We start from the raw sequence: 25,682 nt of genomic DNA on the forward strand, positions 1-25,682 counted from the left end.
AGGCCACGGTGCTCAGCTACGCCTCATGCGGTGGGGGATGCGATGAATGATGGAGACCGGCCCGAAATCCTTTTTTAAACACCCTTGTCCCCGCATCTTTTATCCTTAGGAACAACCTCAGCCAGTGGGAGAAGGTGATCCGAGGGGAGGAGAGCGCCGTGTGGGCCTCATCCCGGCCCGCGGCCCCCGGGCCCTCGGAGAAGCTGCCCGTGAAGGTCGACGACTGAGGCACCGCGAGCCGCCGCGCCTACACCTGCTCGTCCCGCTTCCTTGACTTTTCTTCCTTTTCTTTTCGTGGGGGAAACCTACACCGGGTGACTCGGGCACAAGCCTCTCGAAGAAGGTGGCATCCGGAGAACACGTCAAGCCGATGACTCCCCGCCAGGCTCCCCTGTGACGCGCCGGAGACCGTGACCGCCCAGGACCCCCCCGTGGCCTCCCCGGGGGCTCCGTCTGAGCCGTGAACTGGCCTCTTCTAACAGGCACGCGTGGCCGAGGCCTTAGTGGACACGGACGAGAATTACTCAGAAGGGGGTACTTTTCCACTGTATCTTTCTAGGGAGGGGTTAACATGGTACTATTATGGTATTGTGCTTTGGCTTAAACACCAATGTTGCTTTGATGTTGTTGGTTATAAATAGGAATTTTTACACATTACTGTTGTGAATGTTTGTGTGTGACCTACTCGTAATTAGCGTGAATTATAGCGGACAGCCTCGGGACAAGCGTCACTGAGGTGACAGTAAGTGTCTTTCTGCAATCAGTGATGGAAACTAGATTCCTGTTTCAGAGCCTCATGAATGAAAAGCGAGGTGGATGAAAAGTGTGTTCTTCAAGTTTATACTAAGGGGCTTGGATGAGTAGATTTGCACTAAAGGAAGTAGCCCTTCTATCCTCTTGAGAAGAGATGCAGATACACATCAGAATAAATCTCAGAACTCCAAGTATCAGTTCAAAATATGTCAAAGAATGTTTTTTTATTTTTTGTTTCCTTCATTGTAGGCACGTTTTCTAAACCCTTTGCATAAAGAGCAACAACAACAAAAATAAGCCAGGCATATGAATTGTTCTTAACAGGTCTTACGGGATGTCAAATGTGAATTTTAATAATGATTTCTTTATATTTTCACTTGGTGTCATTGCAAAATTTTAGACTCACATTCAAAGTGAGAGGTTTATTCTATGAATTATTTAATTAAAATACCATACATTTCTCTTAAAACCAAATTAAACCATACAATTTAAGTCTTGTGTAATTTTTACTTTGCTCTGCTGCACCCATCCCCCGGTCTGGCCCCCGCTTTGTGCTCCCCGGTCACGCTTCCCAAGTGCTCTGTCCACGACGGGAGGGAGGAGAACACAGTGCGAACGCATCGTGGCGTGGTTCTGTTCTCTCTCCTCTGCTCCAGTATCAAGTGTCTACATCCAAACCTATAGTTTGGACAGTCTTCTGTATAATTTTTGTAGACTAATATTACTCTACAATGTAAGTGTTCGGGGAAAAAACAAAAAACAAAAACCCACACAAAAGTAGAGGTCTGGACCCCTTCCTGCAAGGATTATAAGCCAGTTACTTCTGGTGCACACGAAAGCTGTTGAGATCTTAGCACAATGGCAAGGTCACCTCCAGAGCTGTGTTTAGTCCTGACCTGAAGGACTGAGAGAACTAGAGTCTCAAGAAGTGATCAGCAGATCCGTAACAAACAGCTTATCTGCTGTTCACTTGGCAGGAAACTGGAATATTACTTTTGATCAAATAAAATTTTAAAATAATGCTTTTACATATTCAGTACTGTACACATTGTTACCCATATGGTTTTTGCAAAAAGAAATCACATGTTCCTACAACATGACTTAAGTTGTAGCAGAGTTAGGTACATAGAAACATTGTTCTTATTTTAAAACTAACACTATGTGTTCAGTTTCCCTCTGGGCTTCTGAAAGTTGCCATCTTCCCTCTCTGGCACTCCACTCGCTCTTATGGTTATACCATATGAGATAAAATGAAAGATCTAAAGAGAGAAATACCACCGTGGCTTGACACACACCTACGGAAGTACATGTGTATAAAGGATAGAGATGCAAATGCATCTGCAGAAAGTAAAAGTCGGCCCCATTCTTCAAAACCCGATTTCTTTGTGTTGGAAAATGTGAGCAGAAAAGTCCTTTTTTCATGTTAGTGCATTTATAGAATTGAATTCTAAAATGTTGCATGTTTTTCTGCGCTCAGGTTTATGAAACTGGACCCACCCAATCAAATTTCAGTCCCAAGAGTTAGTATGGTCATGTATTGGAACTCGACTGACTCGAAATACCACTGGAGACTGTTTAATTAAACAGATCTTAAACAAATGCATGAATTTTGCTTTTTGATGTAGGAAACAGTCCTGAGGGGAGGGAATCTCATGGCTATTTTTGCTTTTTAAGATTCCTTTTCTAAAATTACTACCAAAAATTCTCTTATTTTGATAGAGCTGTCTTATATTATTGACCTTGTACCTGGAACAGTTTTCCAAAGAAACATTCATGGGTTTATGGGTTGGTTGATTTCTCTTGATATATTGTCATAATCAAAGCAAAGTTCGAACAAAGGAAGGACTGTATTCTAATGTAAACTGTCAATATTCTTAAGATCTAGTTAGGAATCATTTAGCATAAATAGGCTCAAGATGCGGTGTTATTTAGTCAATAATTTGCTTTGGAAAACATGCAGTTAGCAGTATTTTTGTATTGGGGCAGATATACTTAGCAGACAAACTTTTGAGTTCTGTTCTCATCTTTTTCCCAGATCTTTTCTTGAAAAGGCAGATGGTTTTTATTACCAAAGGTTTTGACGAGTTTCTCATGAAGGCGGCATTTTATATTGGGCCCAAATTTCCCCATTCGGTATAAATTTGGTAGCCAGCTGTTCAATTTGTGGAAGTTTTTATTGGTTGTGCTGATTTATAACAGACACAATTTTATTGTCAAATGCAATTATTTCATTAAATTCCCAGAGACAGTGAATAAAATTTTTAGCTAGAAATTTTCTTGGAAATGCATGCCAGCAACACGAAATACTGAATGTAGGCAGAGGAATAAAACTCTAAAAATTGCAAGCATCTTATTAATTAGTAGGTGACTTTGACTTAATGAATGATTTTAAATAAAATGGAGGTGGAAAGTAATTCTCAAAAACGGCCCTTTTCCTGGGGCAGGACTGAGATCCATTGCCCAGCTCTCGTTATCCCCACGGGGCTCATCAGAAGCGGTCATGGGAGAGAGACCACGCAGAGCAGCTTACCATAGCCGTCCTCATCCGGACTCGTCCCTCCGCTGGAAGGATGGGGTGCCACTGGAGGTGACTTTTCTCACGACGACGCAAACAGAACTACTTTGAAACAGGATTTGTCCAGTGTAGGTTTCCTCTTCTTAGCATGCTTTTCAGATAGCTTTAGATTTTTTTTAAGTTTTGTATAGTCTCAGTGACTTTGCTTTACTGGTACGTTTGGGCACACTAGCTGTGTCTGTACAGGACACACATAGACGCATAAAACCTTAGCTCCCTGGATTTTTAATAGATTTAGTTTGAATATTGTGTTTCTGGTCTTTTCACTCAAAATTAAGATTTGAGCTTTAACGGAACTAAATTATTCACCATGCCTTGGCCTGTGCCTTTATTTTAAATACTATAATTTTATTACCTTGTTCATATATTTATCATTTTGCTTTTCTTGCTTAACTAGAACTAAAAACATCTAAAGGGACATATCCATGGTAATTGGATCAAACCGAGTGGATAGGGCCATTCTCTCCTGTCAGAATCCTGTCCTTTATTTGATGTCATTCTGATGACTAGAAGCAGTGAACTGTTCAGATGTCATCTTTTTTGCAAGAACTTCCAAGAACTGTGACACAGTTACAGCGGGTGTGATTTTTTTGGGTTTCAGGTACCTATGCATGATTTAGATTTTGAAAATCACTTCTGACCTTTATCTATTTCAGACATGTGTTTGCTTTCTACACTTTGCTGATTTTATTTAGGGTTTAATTCTTTAAAGACTTACTCACTAAGTCACATTAATGTATCCCTTTTATTGCCTGACTTTAAATTCTGTAGAATGTAGCCTAGCGGAGTATGCCGTCGGTTCTTGGCCCCTGCCTGTCAGCAGTGCATGGCTATTCTGTTCAATCTTTGCACAGGTGTTTACCCTGATACACATTCTGCCCATTTCTTTAAGCACTTAATCTTAAGTTTCAATTAGTGATTCCCAAAGCAGCACTATACCCTTTCTGGATTTTGTCTTTTTTTGTCCCGGATATTTTGGTCGTCTGAAGCATTAGATGCATTTCTGTGATGGTAGAAATAGCAGAAAAGAAGGAAAGAAGTTTCAGTGGTGGTCTGGTTCTAAAGTGAAGGGGTGTGATAAAGAGAAAGACATTAATGTTTCCCAGACATGCTATTTCTGATTCCAAGAAGCATCACTGTCTTCACCCGCCCGCTCCGACGCTCCCCCTCTTCAGCCCCGCAGCGGACAGCAGTGCCGTTTGCCTCTCGCATCGCCGGACCTTGCTTTAAAGCGAGCGTGAGCAATCGGTTGCTGAACGCGTGCAGACCCGTGTGTGCCGCTGCTGGGTCGCTGTCGTCGGAGGACCTGGCCTGCCGGTTAAGAGCTGAATGCGATGTGTCAAGTAGAGAAGTCAGTTTATACACGTGCCCACTGCCAGCTGGTAGCCTGAGGTACTGTGTGTGCAGAAGTGTAAATGGAAGGCTTTCATTCCTGCTGCAAGGGAGGGTTGCGAAGTATTACCTGGCCCTTCAGCTCACCTGAAATATGATGAGACCATGAGTGTTGCAGCGTTTGTTTTTCCTTTAGGCACTTGAATAATAAGCAGTCCTGTGCCATCTCTTCAACAGCCAATGTAAATGCCACAGGGGAGCATTATTTCCCGTACGATCTCGTGTATGGTGTATGTTCTACACATGCCTTTGGTGTGCACATGGAAAGGTCAACAGATTGATCTGGAGAAGGTATTTCTAGACAATGCCCGGACCTATTCACCTGACCCAACACAGTGACCCATGTGAAATCCTGTGCTTGCCCAAACACTGTGAAAGTTATTAAAACTTAGAGATAGGCAGCATCTTGAATCTTTCTGAAAAGGAAAGGTGGCGTTCTGTAGGAACAAAAGAATCCTATATCCCTACCTAGTTCAGTTATCCCCCGGGTTTGCCAGCTGTGATCTTGCTGACCCCATGCTGCTAAGGTGTAAGATGGGTTATAAGCTGTCCAAAATACAGTGCACTTAACAGACCGACTTGTAGAGCTGATGGCTCTACCACCAACATTGTAGTGGGCTCTCTTTTGGAAGGAGAAAAGATTTCAAGTTAATAATATCCGATTTCGTTGTAGTTGATGAGTTAGCAAACAAAACAATTATTTTATATGTATGACATATAAAAAATCTTTGTAAAATGCACAAGCGCAATAATTTAAAGAGGTCTTAACTTTGCATTTATAAATTATAAATATTGTACATGTGTGTAATTTTTCATGTATTCATTTGCAGTCTTTGTATTGAAAGAAACCTTTACCGTTACGTTTGTATAATAGAGCAGTAATCATTTATTATAACCGAGGCACGTTGTAAATAAATTCATAATTCAAACTGCCGGTATATATGCATATATGGGTGTGACACTGCAAAATGGAGCTTTGATTTTACTTACATGCTTAGGACAGCCAGAAATTTTTTGTCGATATGTAACTATACATACAAAGTATATATATGTATGATACATGAAATATATGTAGAGATGTTCATAATTTTAATGGATATCCTTTGGTGTGAATAATTGAATACAGAGTTTTTAAAATATCCCTTTTCACGTTTATCATTTGCTGTCATTTGGGGGGAAGGGAAGAGATGCTTTGTTGAGGAGGCGGGGCCATGGCTCCGTCAGAGTGTGTCTGCGTGGAAGACCCCAAGTTCACTTTGGCGAGATGTGGTGTGTCTGCTTCAGCTATTTCCTAGCAGAAAGGATGAGACAAAATACATTAAATTGTGTAACATGATTTATTAACTCCATTGTATAATTTTAAAGGCTCGAAGACTATTTGGGAGGAACTAGTCTTTTAGATCGAGTCCTTCAGATTACAAAGCTAGTGGCCCCCGAATGCTGGCTCTCAGACTCCTGAAATAACTTCCCTGGCCTCCAGGGGCCCCCAGAACCATCCGGATTCTCTTGGTCAAGAGCAGGAAGGGCTCCCATTGTGGGCATGCTTATGTGTCTAAGTGTTGGGATTCTCTGTTCCGGTAGAGAAGACGGTTAAAGAAGTCGGTAAAACCTCACATCATCTGTGTATCACAATAAGTATACACATGGCTTTATCTTGACAGCTTCAAGAAATTGTGTTTATTTGACTATCCCTGGTTACCAACAGGTGGGCAGGCGAATGGTCAATATTTGAGACCAGAAAGTTAGAAGTTCATTTGTATCCATAGATGCACACTACCACAAACATATTAGAACTAAATTTGGGCATTAACAAAATAAATGTTTCCTGGAATAAAGACCTGTTACATTGTTAAATATGAGAGTCCACAGCCTTGTTAATTGGACAGAAGTGTAGACAGCCTCTAAAATGGACTTCTCCTGCACCACCAACTCTCACTAACGGAATGCCCTCAGAGTGTGTAGCACTGTATGTGTCGAAGATAGGATTTTTGTTAAAGTATTCATTTCCTGTGAAACCGAATAAAATGTTGACTGTGTTAAAATGAATTTCACGAATTAATATATCCATAAACCTATTTGGTAACTCAAGTTGCAGATTGGTACTCCGTAGAGCTGATCTTAATTTGAATCCTTAATTACACACACTTCTGATTTTTCCATCAATCTTCTGTAACTTGAGAGCTTTGAGGAGAGGAACGTTTCTCCAATGAATCTATGTCCTGAAGCTAAAAAAAACCCTGAAGAGCAACACTTATCAAGCAAACATGCATTTAATGTGGGCACTTAATGTGTGCAAGGTGGAAGGAGGGAATTCGGAGCAGAAGGCAGGGCACGCACGAGGTTTCCTTGGGTTTAGAATCGATGGCTTCATCTCCCTGAAGCCTCTGCTGCTTTGCCATTACTTTCTGTGCACCTGCCCCGGCCTTCCCAGAGAGGTGAAACTACACATTTGTAGACCTGAAAATCTCGCATAGTTAACAAGATGATTCCTAAACACGTTCCAAGTATCCACACCTGCTGCTGTTCTCATCAGAATACCAAAGTTTGGGACCCCCGCGTGGCTCAGTTGAGTAAGCGTCTGCCTTCGGCTCAGGTCGTGATCTCAGGCTCTCCGGATCGAGTCCCATGTTGGGCTCGCTGCTCAGCGGGGAGCCTGCTTCTCCCTCTGCCCCTGCTCTGCCTGCTTGTGCTCACTCTTTCAAATGAATAAATAAAATCTTAAAAAGAAGAAGAAGGATACGGAAGCCTAATGCAGCAGAAACCACCCAGAAGTGCTGTTCTGTGAACTCTCTGCCCTCCTCTCGCTGTCAGAGCAGAAGTCTCCCGCCCACTGCCCACAGATGTAGACTTTTCCTTGAGTGACATGGAGGAGAAAAAGGAAACTGACCAGAAAAGAAAATCAGGAACTAATTTGAAACACAATCTTCCACCTTTTTACTTGGTCCTATGCATAATCACATAATGTCTAGCCTTTCAGTTGCCGGTACCACTGATCAGGTAGACGTCTTGCTCAGAATGATCCTCTCAGTGTGCGGTGAACGCTTAGTCATTAGGGGAAAAACCCAAACATTTTAGCATATGGAAAAACTAAGACACATGGATTCAATTAATATACATCAAGAAAATAACATAATAGGCCAGGGGTGCCTGGGGGGCTCCATCAGTGAAGCCTCTGCCTTCAACTCAGGTCATGATCCCAGGGTCCTGAGATCGAGTCCCGCACTGGGCTCTCTGCTCAGCAGGGAGCCTGCTTCTCCCTCTGCCGCCCTCCCCTGTTTGTGCTCTCGCTCGCTCTCTCTCTCACGTTCTCTGTCTCAAAACCTTTAAAAAAAAATATTTAACTGCTTGCCCTTGAATTAACTAGAAAAAGCATGCATTAAAACACCCCATTTGCTAAGCCTTCTGAGTTACCGAGTTTTTGCCTCGTGAAATCATGATGGCTGGGGCATTGGTTCAACCTTCCACCAGGGGCAGGAGATCTTTCCTTTGCGTCGATAGCCGGTCATCCAGCTTCATACTCTAGGACTGAATTCATTAGGGAGGTGACTCCCACCCTACCTCCTTTCTTGGAAAGTGACAATGAAAGGGGAAAAAAATAAAGTATGTCCCTCCTTGGAGATTAGTCCCAAATAGCTCTTTTTCACAGAATCATGGCCGTGAAAGGCCCGAGGCTGACTCAGGCGGGGCAAGCCCCATAGGAGAGGGGAAGGGTCCCCTCACAGCACACTCCCCAAACACAAAGGAAACAACCTACCTTCAGGGCCACAAGACAAGTGGTAGCCCCTCCTCCTGCAAGGAAGGGATCCAGCTGCACTGGGAGAGCCCCAGACCCCAAGGGACCTCAAGCTCAGAGTTTCCTCTCCTTCTGGTCGGCTTCTCCCCCACCGAGGCTCTGTTCTTCGCCGCAGCAGGTGTCCTCCCGAGCCACTGTCTTCCAACACAAAGGCCACGCTCCAGAAAGGAGACTCAAGGCAAACACCTCTGCCCCTGCCTGCATCACCGCCCTCCCCAGAAGTGGAAGTGGACAAGGGAGGCGCAGAGGACAAAGCAGACATCAGAGCGCTCTACCGTCTCCTGGAATCCCCCCAAAAGCAACTATGATGCTCTCATTTAAGGACGAGGAGGCTTAGAAAGGGAATCCAACGAATTCAGCTTCTCTTAAAGCCTGTTGTCTCATCAGAGTTGTACCTTAAAAACAAAAAAACAAAAACAAAACAAAACAAAACAAAACTAGAAAGTTCCACCATCAAGTAAGTTTGGGGCCGCTAGAAAGAATTACGATTCTCAACATCCTGCCGGGGTTGAGCGTGAACTTTCTCTGGCGTGTTCTGAGAACTGGTGCAGCAAATGAACTGGGGACAGCATGTGTCTTGTGGAGGTGGAGGCGAGCAGAGCGGGAGCAGGGCAGACGGAGCAGGGCAGACGGAGCAGGGCAGAGGGAGCAGAGACATGTGGGGGAGGGGCAGTGCAGTGGGGGCTCAGCGGGTTGGGGGCAGAGGGCCCAGCGGGGTCCCCGGCCCATCTGCTGCAGGCTCGGCACCCGGCCTGGCTTCCCTCCTCCGGACTGGCACAGCTTTTCTTCTTACAGTGGCTTAAACTCTGGCTTGATTTCTTATTGCAGTAAGTGTTTCCCCCACCTCGGGAATAATCCTCTCGCTGCCACATGGCCAGGAAAATACCCCTTGGAAAGACAACAGGAAGAACTCTCTTCTTCTCCACTGACACCTCCGTGGCTGCCACATCTGCCTTCTAGGGAAGCATCTGCTCTTGGAAAGGCGAGGAGGACTGTCCTCCCCCTAAGGAGTGGGACGCCCACACCTGCCCCTGCAGGGAGCTAGGATCTCCACGCCTGCCTGTATTTGCGTTCAGGGAAGATTATGCCACTATTATCATTATTATCATTAATGTGAGCAACTCTTGCTTCCAATGGAAATACAAGTGATGCAAAGTAAGGTTAAGAAACAGGAAGTGGGGGCTCCTGGGTGGCTCAGTTGTTAAGCCTCTGCCTTCTGCTCCGGTCAGGATCCCAGCCTCCTGGGATCCAGCCCCGCATCCCGCTCCCTGCCCCGCGGGAAGCCTGCTTCTCCCTCTCCTACTCCCTCTGCTTGTGTTCCCTCTCGCCCTGTCTCTCGGTCAAATAAATAAATAAAATCTTCAAAAAAAGAAAGAAAGAAAGAGGAAGTGATCAGCAAGCCAAGTAGGTTTTCAGGGGCGCCTGGGTGGCTCAATAGGTTAAGCCTCTGCCTTCTGCTCAGGTGATGATCTCAGGGTTGTGGGATCGAGCCCAGGATTGGGCTCTCTGCTCAGTAGGGAGCCTGCTTCCTCTCTCTCTCTCTCTCTCTCTCTAACTGCCTCTTTGCCTACTTGTGATCTCTGTCTGTCAAATAAATAAATAAATAAAATCTTAAAAAAAGGGGGGGTGAAAAATCAGGGTCCTCTGGCACGCCCCTCCCCCTTCATTTGCAGTCGGGTGCGGGGCTGGTGCAGGGCTCAGGCTGGGATCTCCGTGACCCCTGACCGTGGCCTGACTGTGGCCTGACTGTGGCCTGCGGTTGCTCTTGCTCAGTACCTCACCCTGGGGAAATTAAAAGGCTCTAGTACCAGGGTCTCCCATGTCTGAGAAAAGCCACCCTGGAAAGGATTTTGTGCCTTAAGGTCGCGGCTTCTACATGGTCCCATGTGGAGCTCGCAGCTCATTTAGATTTGTACTTTTCCCAAAAACTGAGTTAACATCAGAGCGACTGAGAAATGCCTGGCAAACTAGATGGAGTACGAGTCCGGTTTTCGTTCTGTTTTCTGCAGGGACAGGGGATCCCATACCCCCTCCGTGGGGCAGAGGTGTACCAGTCCAGAATCCAGTGCCCTTCTTTTGTGGATGGTCAGCCCTCCCTACTCTCCTGGATGGGTTCCCTCAACATGCCCGGGCCTCTCCAATCACAACGAGTCAAACAAAACTCAAAGAAGCCCAAGTCTGCGACAATCCACAGTCCGCTGCTGGAGAGAGGCCCGACCTCTTCTGTCCTGTCAGAGACAAGTTTGGGGGCAGTGGGTCCCTAGGTCAGCTCCAGCTCCAGCTCAGGGCCTCCCTGGAAGCCAGCAGTCTCCTCCTTGGCTCCCAGCACAGCACTTCCGACTGCTGCCTAAGGGCTTCACCCTTGGTTGGGGCTGGGGGGCGGCAGTTGGCAGAATAGTGGTCCCCAGAAAGGTCCATGGCCTGAAGCCCAGAACATGAGGATGTATCAGGTCAAGCGAGAGAGGGAAACTGAGGCAGCAGGTGGACTGAAGGCTGCTGCTCAGCTGACTTCAGGATGGGGAGAGCAGCCAGCATTGTCCGGGAGGGCCCAGAGCTGGCCCCAGGGTCCTTGTATGTGGACGAGGGAGGGTCAAGAGCTTCTGTGGTGAAAGAGACCAGCCATGGTTCATTACTTGTTGTGAAGGTAGAGGAAGGCCCCAGGAGCCCTGCAGGGCAGACGCCTCCAGACCTGGGAAAGACAAGGGAACAGATGCTCCCCTCAGCCCCCAGAGGGAACGCAGTCCTGCCGACACCTGGATTTTATCCAGTGAGATCTGTCTAGACCCTCTGAACTATGGAACTCTAGGATAACACATTTGTATTGTCTTAAGCTACAACATCTGTGGAACAGGAGCAACAGGAAACACGGAGAGGCCTCTCCGATCGTCCACCTAAAATAGCAATCCTGCCACTGTTTTCAAAAGTTATTACATCTTATTTATTTCCTACACAGTTTAATGGTGCATTTTTCCTCTCTCACCAACCAGTTTGCAATTTTGTATTTGCAAAGATCAGGGATGTGGTAACATATTGATGGGTGCCCCACGTTTGGTGGTGAAGAAGTGGGGACAGGCACTCTTGATGGTTGAGAAAGGAGCAGAGGTCAGGCCTCGCTGGGGCTGTCTCCGGGCGGGATTCTTGAGGATGCAGATGGTCACACCCCTCCTGCTCCCTGTGACTGTGAAAGACTTCCCTTCATGTGTCCCCAGAGCTCGGCTTCTGACGGTGTTGCTCCCCTCTGATGACTGTGAACACCACCCCACACCCAAGATACCTGTTAGCGTTCATCTTCCAAAGCTATGGCCCACCCATCTGAGGGTCTCAAGACTAATGATTTACTAGAAAGTAGTTAATAACCTTATCTGCATAGCAGCCAGCCCCTCAAGGTCATGGAAGCCTTGCTGCCAATTCCTTCGAGACTTATGCACTCGGTACCCTCACTAAATTCTAAATATAAATAAAGAAATATATAAATTATAAATGTATAAATAAGTTTATATATTAAAATTTTTAAAGATTTTTTAAATTTATCTGAGAGAGAGAGAGCACACAAGCTGGGCAGAGGGAGACAGAAGCAGAGTCCTCACTGAGCAGGGAGTCCTGTGTGGGACGCTATCCCAGGACCCTGGGATCATGACCTGAGCTGAGAGCAAACACTTAACGGACTGAGCCACTCAGGTGAACCCCCCAACCCCACAACACTTTTTTAAAATTTTTTTAGATTTTCAAATAATATACTTAAATTTGTATGCTTACTTATATATTTATATAAGTATAAATTATATAGTTTATAATGATAAACTCAAGTATATGGTCAGTGACTCCTCACAGTCCCAGAGCAGTGCGACCTGCCCCTGGGTCCCATCCCTGTGCTTTAATAAGAACACCTTTTTTGCACCAAAAACATCTCCAGAAATCTTCCTGGACCATCGACTCCCAGGCGCACATCACCCTCACTGTGGCGCGTCCTGGGTGAATGGGCACAGCCTCTGGTCACAAACTCTGTGACTGTGGGCTCACCTGGCTCCTTGGGTTTCCCTGCATACGCTCATACCTGAGAGGTGACCTGAGGGGAGCACAGGAGTTTAATATAAAAGAGTGGAAACAATACATATTAGTCCGTTGTCTGTTGATTTTATAAAAACGAAATACAGCTGTTTAAAATCTCAGGATGGGGCACGTGGGTGGCTCGGGTCTGCTGAGTATCTGCCTTTGATTCAGGTCATGATCCTGGGAGTCCCGGCATCCGAGCCGCACTGGGCTCGTGCTCAGCCCCGAGTTGGCCTCTCCCTCTTCCCTTCGTCCTGCTCCTGCACACTCTCTTTGCTCTCTCTCTCAAATTAAAAACAAACAAACAAACAAACAAAAAACACACCTGGGGGGGGGGGAAGAGAGAAAAAAAGAAAGCCAGACTCTCTAGATACTGGTGTGGAATGATTTCCAAGACTTTTTTTTTTTTTTTTAAAGAGAAATAATCCAGGTTGAGGAACTGTCATCCTCTGTGCAACGGAAATCATGGGGGGTGAGAGGCGGGGCGGTTAGGGGCCCCTGTCTGTGGGTGGCCTGACTCTTGGAAGCTAAGTAAGAAACCAGATGTGGTTTGTTTTGGGGGAGAGAAACCGGAGGCTGCAGGGGTGGGGGGCGGGTGGTTAGCAAGGGGAATTTTCATTACCCACTTATCCCTCACTTGATGGCTTTAATTCTGGTTTTCCAGAAGCCATTGCATCAGAGATATTTTCATTGTTTTTAATGAAACATCCTGACCCAAGATAGCAATTTTCACAGTTGAAAAAACATTTCAATGAAACACGGAAACAGTTTTAGACAAGCAGTAAATGGCAGTTTCGAAGTAAAGAAACGCGGTTGCATGCACCACTCGGAGGAGAGAAGGTGTATTTTACTCTCTGGACAGCGAGGAGCTCCTGGAGGACATGGGCGGGAAGAACGGCGGGGGCCCTTCAGGGGAAGTTGTGTTCTCCATCCCATTTCCAACCTGCTTGTGTCTCGTAGTTATTTTGTCCTCGAATGCCACTTAAAAGTGAAGTTATATTGCAGAAAAGCCCCTCTACGGCAAAACCGAGGCTGCAAGCCGGAAGGTTTGAGATCCGCGGAGAGAGCGCCCCTTGCGGCAGACGCGGGCATGGCGGGGACCCCTGCGCCAGCCTCCGGGGCGCGCGCAAAGCTGCGGTGAGGTCCCCAGCGGCGCGGACCCGCCACGGGCCCTCCCGGCGCGGGGTCTGTGTGTCTGCTGGAGGGGAGGGTGCCTTTGCCTTAGAGAGACGCAAAGTCAAAGCAAATACTTCGTTTTTGTGCATTTCTAAGATTGGAAGACCAAGAGCACGTGCGTTCTCAGAGAAACGGGCCTCCGGTGGAGAGCAGGGAGGGAAGCGGGAGCCCGGGGCCGACTTTGCCCGTGGGGGCGGACCTTGGGAAGCAGGAGGCAAGAGGCGGGGACCGCGGCGCTCGGGCCTTCGGTGGAGGAGACTTGGCCCGCACCGCGTCGGGGCGCGCGGGTGTCGGGGCTGTAACCGCGCGCGGACCGCGAAGCGCGACGGCCTGCGCTCGCCGCCGCCCGCTTCCTCCGCCTGCAGTGCGAGCCCCAGCGTTGTCTCTCTCCGCGCCAGCTCGAGGTCTCCGTCTGTGGGTTTGGAATTCTTCACGGACGCGTGCAGCGGGCGGGAGCGGCCTGGCCGTCCCCGCGACTCGCCCGGTGCGCGCTGGCAGCTGGCGGCCTCCTGGTCGCACCCCGCGTCTCCGGGTCGGGCTGGTGGGTGATTTCGGTCTACAGTCGGCCCGACGTCCTTAAACGCGGCACCCGTGTCACCCCGGAGCTTAGAAAGCACAAAGGCGCTTTAAAAGTGGTCTTCAGGGGCGTCTGGGGGCTCAGTCGTCACGCGGCTGCCTTCCGCGGGTCAGGATCCCACAGTGCTGGGATCGGGCCCCGCGTCGGGCTCCGTGCTCAGTGCGGAGCCTGCTTCTCCCTCTCCCACTCCCCCTGCTTGTGTTGCCTCTCCTTACGGTCTCTCTGTCAAATAAATAAAATATGTAAATAAAAGATAAACAAAAGTTGTCTTGACTTTGTCTGTTTTTACACAATGAAGTCTTACAGCTGGAAAGGCGGCAACTAAACGTTTGTTTTTGGTCAATGACGTTTCCAAAGAGTTGGTTGTTGCGAGCGCAGGGGAGGCTCTCCACTCCCGCTGCTGGCCCGCGGTGGGGCGGTGAACGCGGGGCCCTCCCGGAGCACAACCCCGCCCCCATTCCGTCCCCTGCGCTGGTTTGCACCGCTCTCTTCCCTCCCTCGCGTCTTGCCCTTAAGGGGTTCGTCTCCTCTCCACGGAGCATCTTTAGAGCAGGGAATGAATCGTGCGTTTCTGCATTCTTCGCAGAGCGTCAGGAGCCGACAACACGTCGTGCTTTCTCTTTGAATGCTCCGAGGGTGAGAGGCCGTGCGTGCAGGACGGAGTTCGCGGGGACGCGCGCCCGAGTCTCATCCGCAGGGGCAGCTTTCAGCAGCAGCTCTGCCGAGGGCTTCAGGGTGTGTTCCAGCGCCACCCAGAGCTGAAAAACAAGCTAGCGCAGAACGGAGTTCGCGGGGACGCGCGCCCGAGTCTCATCCGCAGGGGCAGCTTTCAGCAGCAGCTCTGCCGAGGGCTTCAGGGTGTGTTCCAGCGCCACCCAGAGCTGAAAAACAAGCTAGCACAGCACGAAGTCAAGTATCTGCTCGCTGTTTGCGTGGCGAGCAGGTCTTGGGGATTCCTACCCAGAAATCTGGCCTCAAGCAAGATCTCCTGATCTTGGCGGACCGGTTAGTTTCACCGATAATTATATCTTTCTGCCTCAAACACCTTGTTGAAATATTTAGCGGTCGGAGAGCTGCACTGGGTTTTAATGTTTGATGGCAATTTGACCATTGATTTCCTGATCTTTGGTGTATGAGAGACGGTTGAATTTAACTGTGTATGTGTCCTACTCGGGATGACTTGGGAGAAATACATTATTTTCTTTCTGATCTGTAATTCCATGTGGAATGAACCAAATCCGTTCTCGTACCAATGAATAGTACCAATATCCGTTCTCAAACCAATGAAGACGGCACAGGCTGAGCTCTGGAAAGTGTCCCACTGGTTCTGGGGGCCCACACTTTCCACGGCCTTCTCTCCCAGGGCCAGGAGCTCTGTCTTCTGAGCCCACCGTGGAAGGAGAGAGAATACCTCTGTCACCACCTGCCTGCCCGCCACCCAGTCACTAAACAGCTTGGAGCAGAAAGGCTCATTGTTTCATCAATAATAATTGGTAATACAAAAACATGGATTGCCACACATCTCACCCTAATTTATAATTAACAGAATGTGGAGAAATCTTCTCTCGTCCTGGGTCAATGCTTAGTTAGATAACCTTACGCAGTGTGTGTATTTTCATGTCAGCATTTCTAGTTATGGTCAGATGCCTAAAGACGGTGAATGCTGGAGAGAGAAAATCAGGAAATGCTTCTGTTCTTTCTTTATTTCTTTCTTTATTTATTCCAAATCGAATCCAGATGCTCCTATGTATGGAGCCACCGAAGCCATGCTAGGGCCAGGGCAACTTCATGCTTTCCAAAGCATTCACCCTACAAAGTGACCAGCACCAGGGGAGATGAAAGGAGATTGTGTGCCCGACTTTCTCACGCACACACTGTCTAACCTTATCGTCACCACTTCCTCGGTGAGCTGCGCAGCCGAGAGCGGCCGCCTGAGGTCACGTCTGAGAGTTGCAGCCACCATGCCAGGACACTCGAATTCTCCCTGGCTGAAAGAAATTTAAATAGAACGACAGTTTTCAAAGATAGGAAACTTAGAGAATTTTTGCTTTTCTTCCCTTGGCACATGGCATAGCCTGAGGAAAGAACACAGACTGCAAACTGATGTGCATTTACATTCTTCTACTCTGCTAACTGATGGTGGCCAAGTTATTTTACCTCACGTAATCTCATATCCGTACTAGGAAAATAACTAAGTGATAATTTAGTGACTGGCACCTACTACGTGCTAGAAAGCCAGGTACGGTTGCATTCGGTGTGCATTGTGCAACCTGAATGTCTCTATAAAGATGCCTAGCCAAGGACCAGTTGCTTTTTCGACCTCCAGGCTTTGGGAAAGTATTAGAGTACAGGGTATTTTGATGTTTCTCAAATGAAAGAAATTGTTTTAATTCAAAAAGTAAAATAAGCCAGGAAACCTGGTACTCCCGGTTCAGGAAGGCTTGCCTGGGAGGGCGGGGCGGAGGGCGGGGCTGGGGGGGTGGCCCAGTAGCAGAGGAACCCCGCCCAGCGGGGGCGGAGCTTCGAATGTTGTCCGTCTCCGCGGTAACCGGGGCCGCACTCCTGAGCCGCGCAGCCCAGGCGATGGCGGGGGCTCCGGAGCCCGAGCGTAAGTGCGCGCCCGGCGCTGTGTTTGCAGGCTGAGGTCTGTGGGACCTGCGGTTTGCCCAGACCCCGAGGGGCTCCCAGCCCGGGGTGGAAAACGAAAGCCTTGCTGGGGCTGCCCCTCAGCCCCGGGTGCCCAGGGAGTGGGACTGCGTCTGGGGACGCGGTGCCACCTCCGAAAGCCCGGGAGCCACACTCTGGGGAAGCAGGTCGTGTGCGTGCGTACGTGCCGCGTGTGTGCAGGTGTGCGTGCCGCGTGTATGTGCAGGTGTGCGTGCCATGTGCGTGTGTGCAGATGTGCGGGCCGTGTGTGTGCGTGCAGGTGTGCGTGCCGCGTGTGCCTGCAGGTGTGCGGGCCGTGTGTGTGCGTGCAGGTGTGCGGGCCGCGTGTGCGTGCAGGTGTGCGGGCCGTGTGTGTGCTTGCGCACGCGTGTGTCCTCTGCGAGGAGGCGAGCCGAAGGGGGAGACTTCCAGACGGTGGTCCGAGTGCGCTTTCCAAAAAGCCTCCCACGGGGGGCACGCTCCCCGGCACGCCGCCACCCTGGCGTCCTCCCCCAGCCGCCCACCACGGGACGGCCGTCGCGTTTATTTAGCTTCCGGTCCCCGAAGGCGAGGGTTACTGCTGTGATTCTAGGACCGGACCCCGAAGCCGTCGCTTTTCCGCCACACCGCGGCCTGAAAACGGGATCGTTGATCCCGAGGAATTTTGAATTGGGAGAAAGCTTGCTGCACGGAGTCGTCGAGTCTAAGTTATAACCATGTTGAAAGAAATTCCAGGGGCGCCGGGGTGGCTCAGTGGGTTAAAGCCTCTGCCTTCGGCTCGGGTCATGATCTCAGGGTCCTGGGATCGAGCCCCGCATCGGGCTCTCTGCTCAGCAGGGAGCCTGCTTCCCCCTCCCTCTCTGCCTGCCTCTACCTACTTGTGATCTCTGTCTGTCAAATGATTAAATAAAATAAAAACAAAACAAACAAACAAAACCCCAGAAAACTCAAGCATGAGAAATTAAAAGAAAAGAAAAGAAAGAAATCCATTCCACTCCCTGCAGGGCATTGCGCCCCTTCTAGGCACCCGCCTTGGTGGGCTGGTGAGAGCAGGCGAGCAGGTAGCCTGGACTGACCCCCTCAGGCCAGAATGAAACCACCTGTGGCTCATTCTCCCCCGCGGTGAAGTGAGGGGTGCAGGGCACTCCTCTCCCGTGAGCTCCGGACCATGGGTGGCGTCGGGTCCTCCAGCAGTGACTGCACTCACTGACTGTGTGCACGAGAACCCCGTTTTTATAAAGGCTCTACATGCCCACGTCTGTCTAGTCTCTCGGCGCGGTCTGACTTTCCAGGCGTGCTGTTTCCGCGTTTCCAAGTTCCTTTTGGCTTCCGGGGGGGCTTCCCTGCACGGTGAGGTCCACCTGGGGCCCTGCCAGTCGTCCAATGGCTCGGTTTTGCACACGATACTTGTTTCTGTCTGGCCCAGGGGTGCTCCGGCAGCGGGAGGTGGAGCCCGTGGGGGCCCACAGACGCGGTGCTGCGTGCACCGAACGTCTGAGGCCCCTTTTGCCCCGTAAGCTCTGTGCGCGCGGTACTCAGCGTTCCAGAACTGCCCTGTAACCTCCATGTCTGTGTTCCAGAGTGGCTGCACCAGCTTGCATTCCCACCAACAGTGTAGGAGGCTCCCCTTTCTCCGCATCCTCGCCAGCATCTGTCATTCCCTGACTGGTTAATTTTAGCCATTCTGACTGGTGTGAGGTGGTATCTCATTGTGGTTTTGATTTGTATTTCCCTGATGCCCAGTGATGTGGAGCACTTTTTCATGTGTCTGTTGACCATCTGGATGTCCACGCGGATGGAACTAGAGGGTATTATGCAGGGCGAAGTAAGTCAAGCAGAGAAAGACAGTTATCATATGATCTCCCTGATATGAGGAAGTTGAGAGGCAACCTGTGGGTTTGGGGGGTAGGGAAGGAATAGATGAAACAAGATGGGATTGGGAGGGAAACAAACCATAAAAGACTCTTAATCTCACAAAACAAATGAGGGTTGCCAGGGGGAGGGTTGTAGGGACAGGGTGGTTGGGTTGTGGACATTGGGGAAGGTTGTGGACATTGGGTTGTGGACACCTCACATTGTGGACATTGCTATAGTGAGTGCTGTGAAGTGTGTAAACCTGGCGATTCACAGAGCTGTACCCCTGGGGCTAGTAATACATTATATGTTAATAAAGAAGAATTTAAAAAAGAAAAAAAAAAAAAAAAAGAACTGCCCCGTAAGATTTAAATCACAAGCTGACTGCGTACCCTCGGGCAACCGTGTAACACGGTGGTTGGAAACAGAGAAGGGGCTCTTCTTATTTTGGTATTTCTTAGTAAGTACACCTCCCATAAGTTAAAAAATAGGAGGGAAAATGAGTTGCCAGATAAAACTCTTACAAGTAAATCGGGTGCAGAACAAAGGTATGCCCCCCAGAGAGGCAGGGTGCAGGCCCCGCACCCCGGCTCTGCAGCGGCTGTGCAGTGGGCCGCGGGGAGATTTTCACAGTCTTCCAGCCTTTGGAGGCTATATTTTCTTTAATATGCACGTAAAGAAACCGGAGCCTCTCCTCTGTAATGTTAGGCGGTATCACTGCATTCTTCCATTTGGAATCCTTGGTCTGGGGGGTGGGGGTGTCCTGTGCATGCCCCCCCCACCTCACTCCCCTCACTTCAGGCTATCACTGAATTGTCAGGACTACTTAGCGATTTTCCTGCCTCTTCTGCTGGCGACTAACCCCCACCTCAGCATCACCACCCTCCAGCCCCACCAGGCCTGGGAAACACCCTGCCTGCATTCTGTAGGGCAGGGGTCTGGGTTTGCTCTGCTGGGCCCTGCTAGGGTGCCGGCTGGGTACCTTCCTTTCTCAAGGCTCTGGGGCAGAATCTCCTCCAGGATCCCTCAGTGGTTGGCAGGACCCACTTCCTTGAGATTGTAGGACTGAGCCCCTGTCCTTGCTGGCTGTCAGCTCCTGGATGCCTCTCCCTAGTCCCTGTCTGTAGGTCCTCCATCCAGAGCCCCCAACAGCCATGGAACCCTCCTCTCCCAGGGCATCTCTCTGACTCCCGCTCGGCCGCTTCTCCCTTCTGAGCGCAGCCAGAGAAGGTTCTCTGCTGGGAGGGACCCATGTGATCAGATTGGGGCCATCCAGGTAACTCTGGAAAATCTCTTCATTCTAAGGTCATAACTGTAACGAAATCTGCGAAGTCCCTTCCTCTGCAACATAGAATTGGGTGGACCCCTTAATCTGCTTCCCACGCCCAGCCCATCTAAGATAAGTCCTGTCAAGTGTGTTTTTCCTTCTCACTCTAGCACTGGAGATGTGTGCTTCTCCCCCGGCTGGTACATTTCCCCCATCAGGTAGCTCAGTCTCTACGGGACTTTCAGATGCTGCTGAGGAGTCCTCTGAGGGAGACAGCAGTGTGGTACAGAGTAGAATTTGACCTTATTATTTAACATTCTAAAATATGAGCCTGGGTGGCTCACAAAGCAACTGCCTTTGGCTCAGGTCATGATCCCAGGATCCTGGGATCAAGTCCCGAATCCAGCTCCTTGCTCAGCAGGGAGCCTGCTTCTCTCTCTCCCACTCCTACTCCTCTCGCTTGTGTGCTCCTGCTCTCTCTCTCTGTCAAATAAATAAATAAATAAATAAATAAATAAATAAATAAATAAAATCTTTAAAAAATACTAATTTTAAAAATTTTAAAAATATGATTTCTTTTCCACATTTACTCATGAAGCAAACTAGTTACTTTTGGTCTTTTTCTGGAGATGCCAATGTTAATAAAACAGTTTCTTCCCTTGAGAAAAAGTAGAAATCACAGGGGAAGGATATTACAGGGGGTAGCCAGTACAAAGCCAACCACAGAGTTCTGGAAAGAGAGCTTACAATCTTGAGAAAAGTTTTAAATATCCTACAGGTGATTAAAATGGGGAGAGCCAAACAGCCAGAGGAAGAGGTTCTGCACAGACAGAAGGGGCCCCATGTGGATGCTTCAAGGGATTCAAACATCCAGCCTGGCCTGCCTGGTTCCCCAAGGCCCCGGGGCTCTCCTCTGGCTGTATGTGCCCCACAGGGCAAGGAGTCTGTGGGGCTAGGATTGGCTGCTCTTTTCTCTCAATTCTTGCCTCTAACACATACTAAGGATATTGCTAACTTAAGTCTGGAGGTGAGGGAAACTGTCCAAAAAGATGTTCAGCTTCTATGGGATTCCAAGTTTCCCCAAGACCACAAAACACAGGAAAGTGACTTGTAATAATTTTGACATTAAGGACCTACTGCTTCATCTTGGAAAAGATGAAACACCAGTAACTATGCCTTGTGTTTAAAAATTTCAAATGCTAATGCTTTAAATATTTATTAACTTGAAACTAATCCCCCAAACCTATTACTATGTCTTATCAATATCTATTTAACATTGGTTTCACTTAAAACAAATTTGTTTCCAGATTATTTGGCAAAGAAGCACATTTCCCAATGAATTATTTCAACCTTTTCTGTTCTTTTTCTATCAGATTGAGATGGAAGAACATGCAAATAACAAACAATGTTTTCAGCTAAAAAAAAAAAAAAATTAAAATATTTGTGCCAGTATGGGAGCCCTGGTACATATTGTAAGAACTTGGGAAAGAGAAATGAAATCCAGAATCTCTAAATCTAGTGAAGCAAGTCTTGTTGTAATCTAAAGAAAAAAATTCTAAGTAGGAAAATGATTTTGCTCATTTTCTGGAGGTTTCAAATCCTTTTCAGAAATAAAATAAACAACTGAGCTGCCTCCTTCTCCCACTTTCCAAAGAGAATTGGAGTAACGTGCATGATGGTGGATTTTAGGCTTCACCTCAGCGAGGGCACAGTGCCCATTTCATTCTGGATATTTCTGTTAAGGATGTTTGTTGGATAAAAAATTAACATTTTTATCAGTAGATTTTGAGTCACGCAGATTGCTCTCTGAAATGTGGGTGGGCCTCATTTAATCTGTTGAAAGCCTTAGTAGAATCAAGACTGACCTCCCCAGAGCAAGAGGGAATTCTCTAGCAGAAAGCCTTGGACATGAAGTGGGTATCCCACATGCTGAACGACCGTGCAGATTCTGGACTTGCCAGCGGGCATAACCAAGTGAGCCAAATCCTTATGACAAATCTATTTACATATTCTCTCTCTCTCTCTCCTATTGGTTTTGTCCTCTGGAGAAGCCCAACAAATACAACGTGTCTTCTTTAATGTTTATGCCTTTGATTAATTATAATGATTAACTGTCTTCAAAAATGGTACTTTTAATATTTTAACATTTTATAAGTGGTTTCTTTGAAGTAAGAAGCTGATCAATAGGGATAAATTCTCAAGAATCCTACTGCCGTAAGTATTTGCTCTACTATCTGACCACACAGATGGGAAAGGTTCATTTGTTTGTTCATGGGACAATGCAAGGAGAGACTGTGCTCTGGGCTCGTCAGCATCCTGAGATGGGGAGAACTCAGAGATGGCTCAAGTTTCCCTGACCTCTGGTGTTGTACTTGGCAGTCCTGAAGACATTGAACATGATGAGAGAGTGCTCTGTGATTGCACTATGTCCCACAGTACCAGTGACCTCAAGACAAGAAACCTGCTGGGTGGGCCTGACCTAATCACATGAAGCTGGCCATGGAGGAGGCGTCAGAGGTCTAGGGCATGAGAAGTATGAGAAGGGGGACTCAGGGATGAGGAGATCCGTGTGTTCAGGTATGAGGGCAGTCACTGGGAGCTTAGAGTGACCCCCACCAATAGCCAGGAAGTGGGGACATCTGTCCTACAATCTCAAGGAGTTGGATTCTGTCAACAACAGGAATGAACCTGGAAGCCAGTTTTCTCTGAAAGCTTCCAAGACCTCAACCAGGTCCACATTTTGGTATCTGTGTTGTAGTATCTTGAGTTGAGAACCCAACTCCTTCATGTTGGAGTTTGGACCTGCAGAATAGTGATCTAATACGTGAGTTTGAGGCTACTAAGTTAGTGATAATTTGCTACATAATAATAGAAGTGATTCTACTTCTTCATATTCTCCGGGCCTTTCTTTTCTTAGGTGAAAACAGAGGAGACCACGTATCCTGATTCATCATCATTACTTCAGACATGGCTTGGTCAAGGAAATGGATTTGGATGTGGCTTGGGTCCCAGAAAGTCCTGCCCTGTGTTGGCCAGGCCCCTGTGGAATGAGAGAGATGATCTAGTGGTTTGGTTAAAAATGCTGTATTCAGGAATCAGTTCTGCCACTAGTTAGGTGTCTGGACCTGAGTGGGTCCCAGAACTCCTTCTCAGCTTCCCTTTCACAAAATGGGGACAAAACCAGTTACAGATGGAATCCTTAAAAGTACCAGAGAGACTGAGTAATGCGTGGTCTGTGGGAGTTCAGAATGGGCCCTTGAGGCCTCTAGTGGGCCTGCTTTACCACTCTGCTGCCAGTGCCCTTCCCAGCTCAGGTCACATGCTGGGGACAGAGAATCTGCTTATTTGTTCCTCCAGGGTTCTCTGGGAAGGTGACGCTGTGGGCTATCTGCTCTGTGGCCCTCACAGTGCGTGGCCAAAAAGAAATCTCCTTTCCCCATGTTGAAGTCTGGGCCAGTTCATGTTTTACCAGAAGCATTTCAGAAGGTGTCCCCTGTCCTAGAATCCTTTCTTAAAAATATATACCATTTATGGAGTGTCTGTTTCAGGCCATGGGCCTTTCTGACAAATGTGATTCCATTTAGCTGCCAATCAATCCTTTTGAGTAGGATGATTATCCTGATCTTGCAGAGGGAGAAACTATGATTCAGAGAGATTATGTAAGCTTTTTGAGATCACGTGGTCAGGAAACTGACTCAAAATTTCAGGTTTTACAGTTTCATGTCCTGGACCATGTGCCCTCATAGACCCTACCACTGGGGCATATGAGAAGCAGGGCCCTTTGTGGAAGGAGCTGGGGTCCTCATCAACTTACTCCTTATCTTCCTACAAGTGGGGATGGGAGGAGAAGGGGTGCCTGGCTCGGCAGTCACTGAGGGGTTTGATCAGGGACTCTGAGTCATTTCAATATGAAGAGAGAAAGAAAAACATCCGTCTTTATTTCTAAGGGGTGAATGTCTCTAAGCACCATCATTAGGAATTATAATTACACTGTTAAACTTTCCTTTCAGAACTTTTGCTACTATGGTAAGAGACCCTGTGTTGAACCAAAAATCCCTTCCTCATTCTTCCTGGCTTTGAAGGGCCCTGGACGGACGGACGGACTGACTGACTGACTTCCTTTCCTCCCTCCCTCCCTCTCGCTTCTCTCTCTGACTCCCTTCCAGATTTTATTTTATTTTTAAGATTTTATTTATCAGAAAGAGAGAGAGAGAGCAAGCACAGGCAGACAAGGAGGCCGATGCGGGACTCGATCCCAGGACGCTGGGATCATGACCTGAGCCGAAGGCAGCTGCTTAACCCACTGAGCTACCCAGGTGTCCCCCAGATTATATTTTTAAGTAATCTTCCCACCCAACATGGGGTTCGAAACTACAACCCCAAGATCAAGAATTGCATGCTCTATGAACTGAGCAGGCCAGCCAGACATCCCTGCAAGTCCCTGGACTTTCTGATCAGAGCTGTGTATCCTGTGTATCCAGCAGCCCCCCGTTGGCTGCTAGGCCTGGCTTTTGTGTTGTTTTCTGTCTGTGTTTGTTGGTTCCTCCTCTGGGAATGGGATATGCAAGCTCAGCAAATGCACACAGCTGTTATCTTATTGTGGAACTAATATTTAGTAACCTTATTATCTCTTCTGACCAGTTTATGTGAGATGGAAGCACTGTGGAGTGCAAGGTGATAGGCCTTTATGCAATCTAACAAGGCTTTTGAACAAACTTCAGAAAGATCACAGAGATGACATCTATCTCTACACCTCTGGGCACTTGAATTCCAATAAGCTCTACAGGCCTCCTGAGACAATCCTCTATCACTGGCCCAATGCCAATAGACCAAAAGGGGAAAAGATCTTCAAAGTAGAGAAACCATCTGATAAGAAGATTGCAAAGATGAAAGATGCTTTGGCTTATTTTACCATCAATACAGCTCTGAGTCCAAAAGATGTCCAGACCACACCACTATTCAGGTATCTGGACCCTCTGGAGCCTATATCCCGCACTTCAGAAGAGGACTTCATTCCAAGGAAGGCTCCAGGAAAAGAGGCTTCTGCAGAACTGCGGAGAAGAGAAGAGCTGAGATTGCCAGAGATGAAGGTTCTCAAGTACAGAACAGTGGAGTCCAGCCGTCAGTGTGTGATGTCTCCCCCACCCAAGGATAAGTACCAGTACATCAGCTCCTACCTAGCTGGTATTACAAAGGCAGATAAGTACAGAAAGTTCCTGTGCTTCCAAAAAGAAGTTCTTGCAAAACAAGATCTCATGAAGCACGATTTCACTGGGAGAAAGGCAGCGATATGCCATGAAAAGAAGTTGGAACAGGTGAGGAGGAGGATTCTGCTGTACTGTGGTCACACTGCTGTAGTTCCTGGGGTCTAAATGTCATGGGTGGAGACCTGCATTCAGGCACCTCCTTTACATTTCCAGGTAGAAAAGAGTGCACATAGCAGGTGCTGAGAACATCTGGCATGAGGTAGATGATAATAGGGGGAGGTAAAGGAAGGCTAAGTCTGGAAATGGGTCAGTTGAAGGGGACCTCATAAGCAGGGCATCAGATACTGCCTGGCAGCTGTGGTATACAATGTTCATGGATAGCAGACTCATCT

At 48.0% G+C, this 25,682-nt stretch overlaps 2 protein-coding genes across 6 annotated transcripts in view; both read left to right on the plus strand.

Moving 5' to 3' along the window:
* The window catches only part of PDE10A (phosphodiesterase 10A), a 231,585-nt gene extending 228,199 nt beyond the window's left edge, over positions 1 to 3,386 (plus strand). For all 3 annotated transcript variants that reach the window (XM_004769572.3, XM_045080063.1, XM_004769573.3), the window contains one exon: positions 110 to 3,386. In XM_004769572.3, coding sequence (XP_004769629.2) covers positions 110 to 227 — 118 coding nt within the window. In that variant the 3' untranslated portion in view covers positions 228 to 3,386. The remainder of the gene's footprint in view (positions 1 to 109) is intronic.
* A 13,470-nt stretch (positions 3,387 to 16,856) lies between these two features.
* Positions 16,857 to 25,682, plus strand: part of CUNH6orf118 (chromosome unknown C6orf118 homolog) — a 36,989-nt gene continuing 28,163 nt past the window's right edge. For all 3 annotated transcript variants that reach the window (XR_006606788.1, XM_045080065.1, XM_045080064.1), the window contains exons 1-2: positions 16,857 to 16,924; positions 24,725 to 25,398. Coding sequence is in view for 2 of the 3 variants with exons in the window: in XM_045080065.1 (XP_044936000.1) it covers positions 16,900 to 16,924; positions 24,725 to 25,398 (699 nt within the window). In the remaining variant the exon portion in view is untranslated. The remainder of the gene's footprint in view (positions 16,925 to 24,724; positions 25,399 to 25,682) is intronic.

The sequence above is a fragment of the Mustela putorius genome, unplaced genomic scaffold (assembly GCF_011764305.1).
Source record: "Mustela putorius furo isolate JIRA1106 unplaced genomic scaffold, ASM1176430v1.1 tig00000450_pilon_pilon_pilon, whole genome shotgun sequence".
Classification (NCBI taxonomy): domain Eukaryota; kingdom Metazoa; phylum Chordata; class Mammalia; order Carnivora; family Mustelidae; genus Mustela; species Mustela putorius.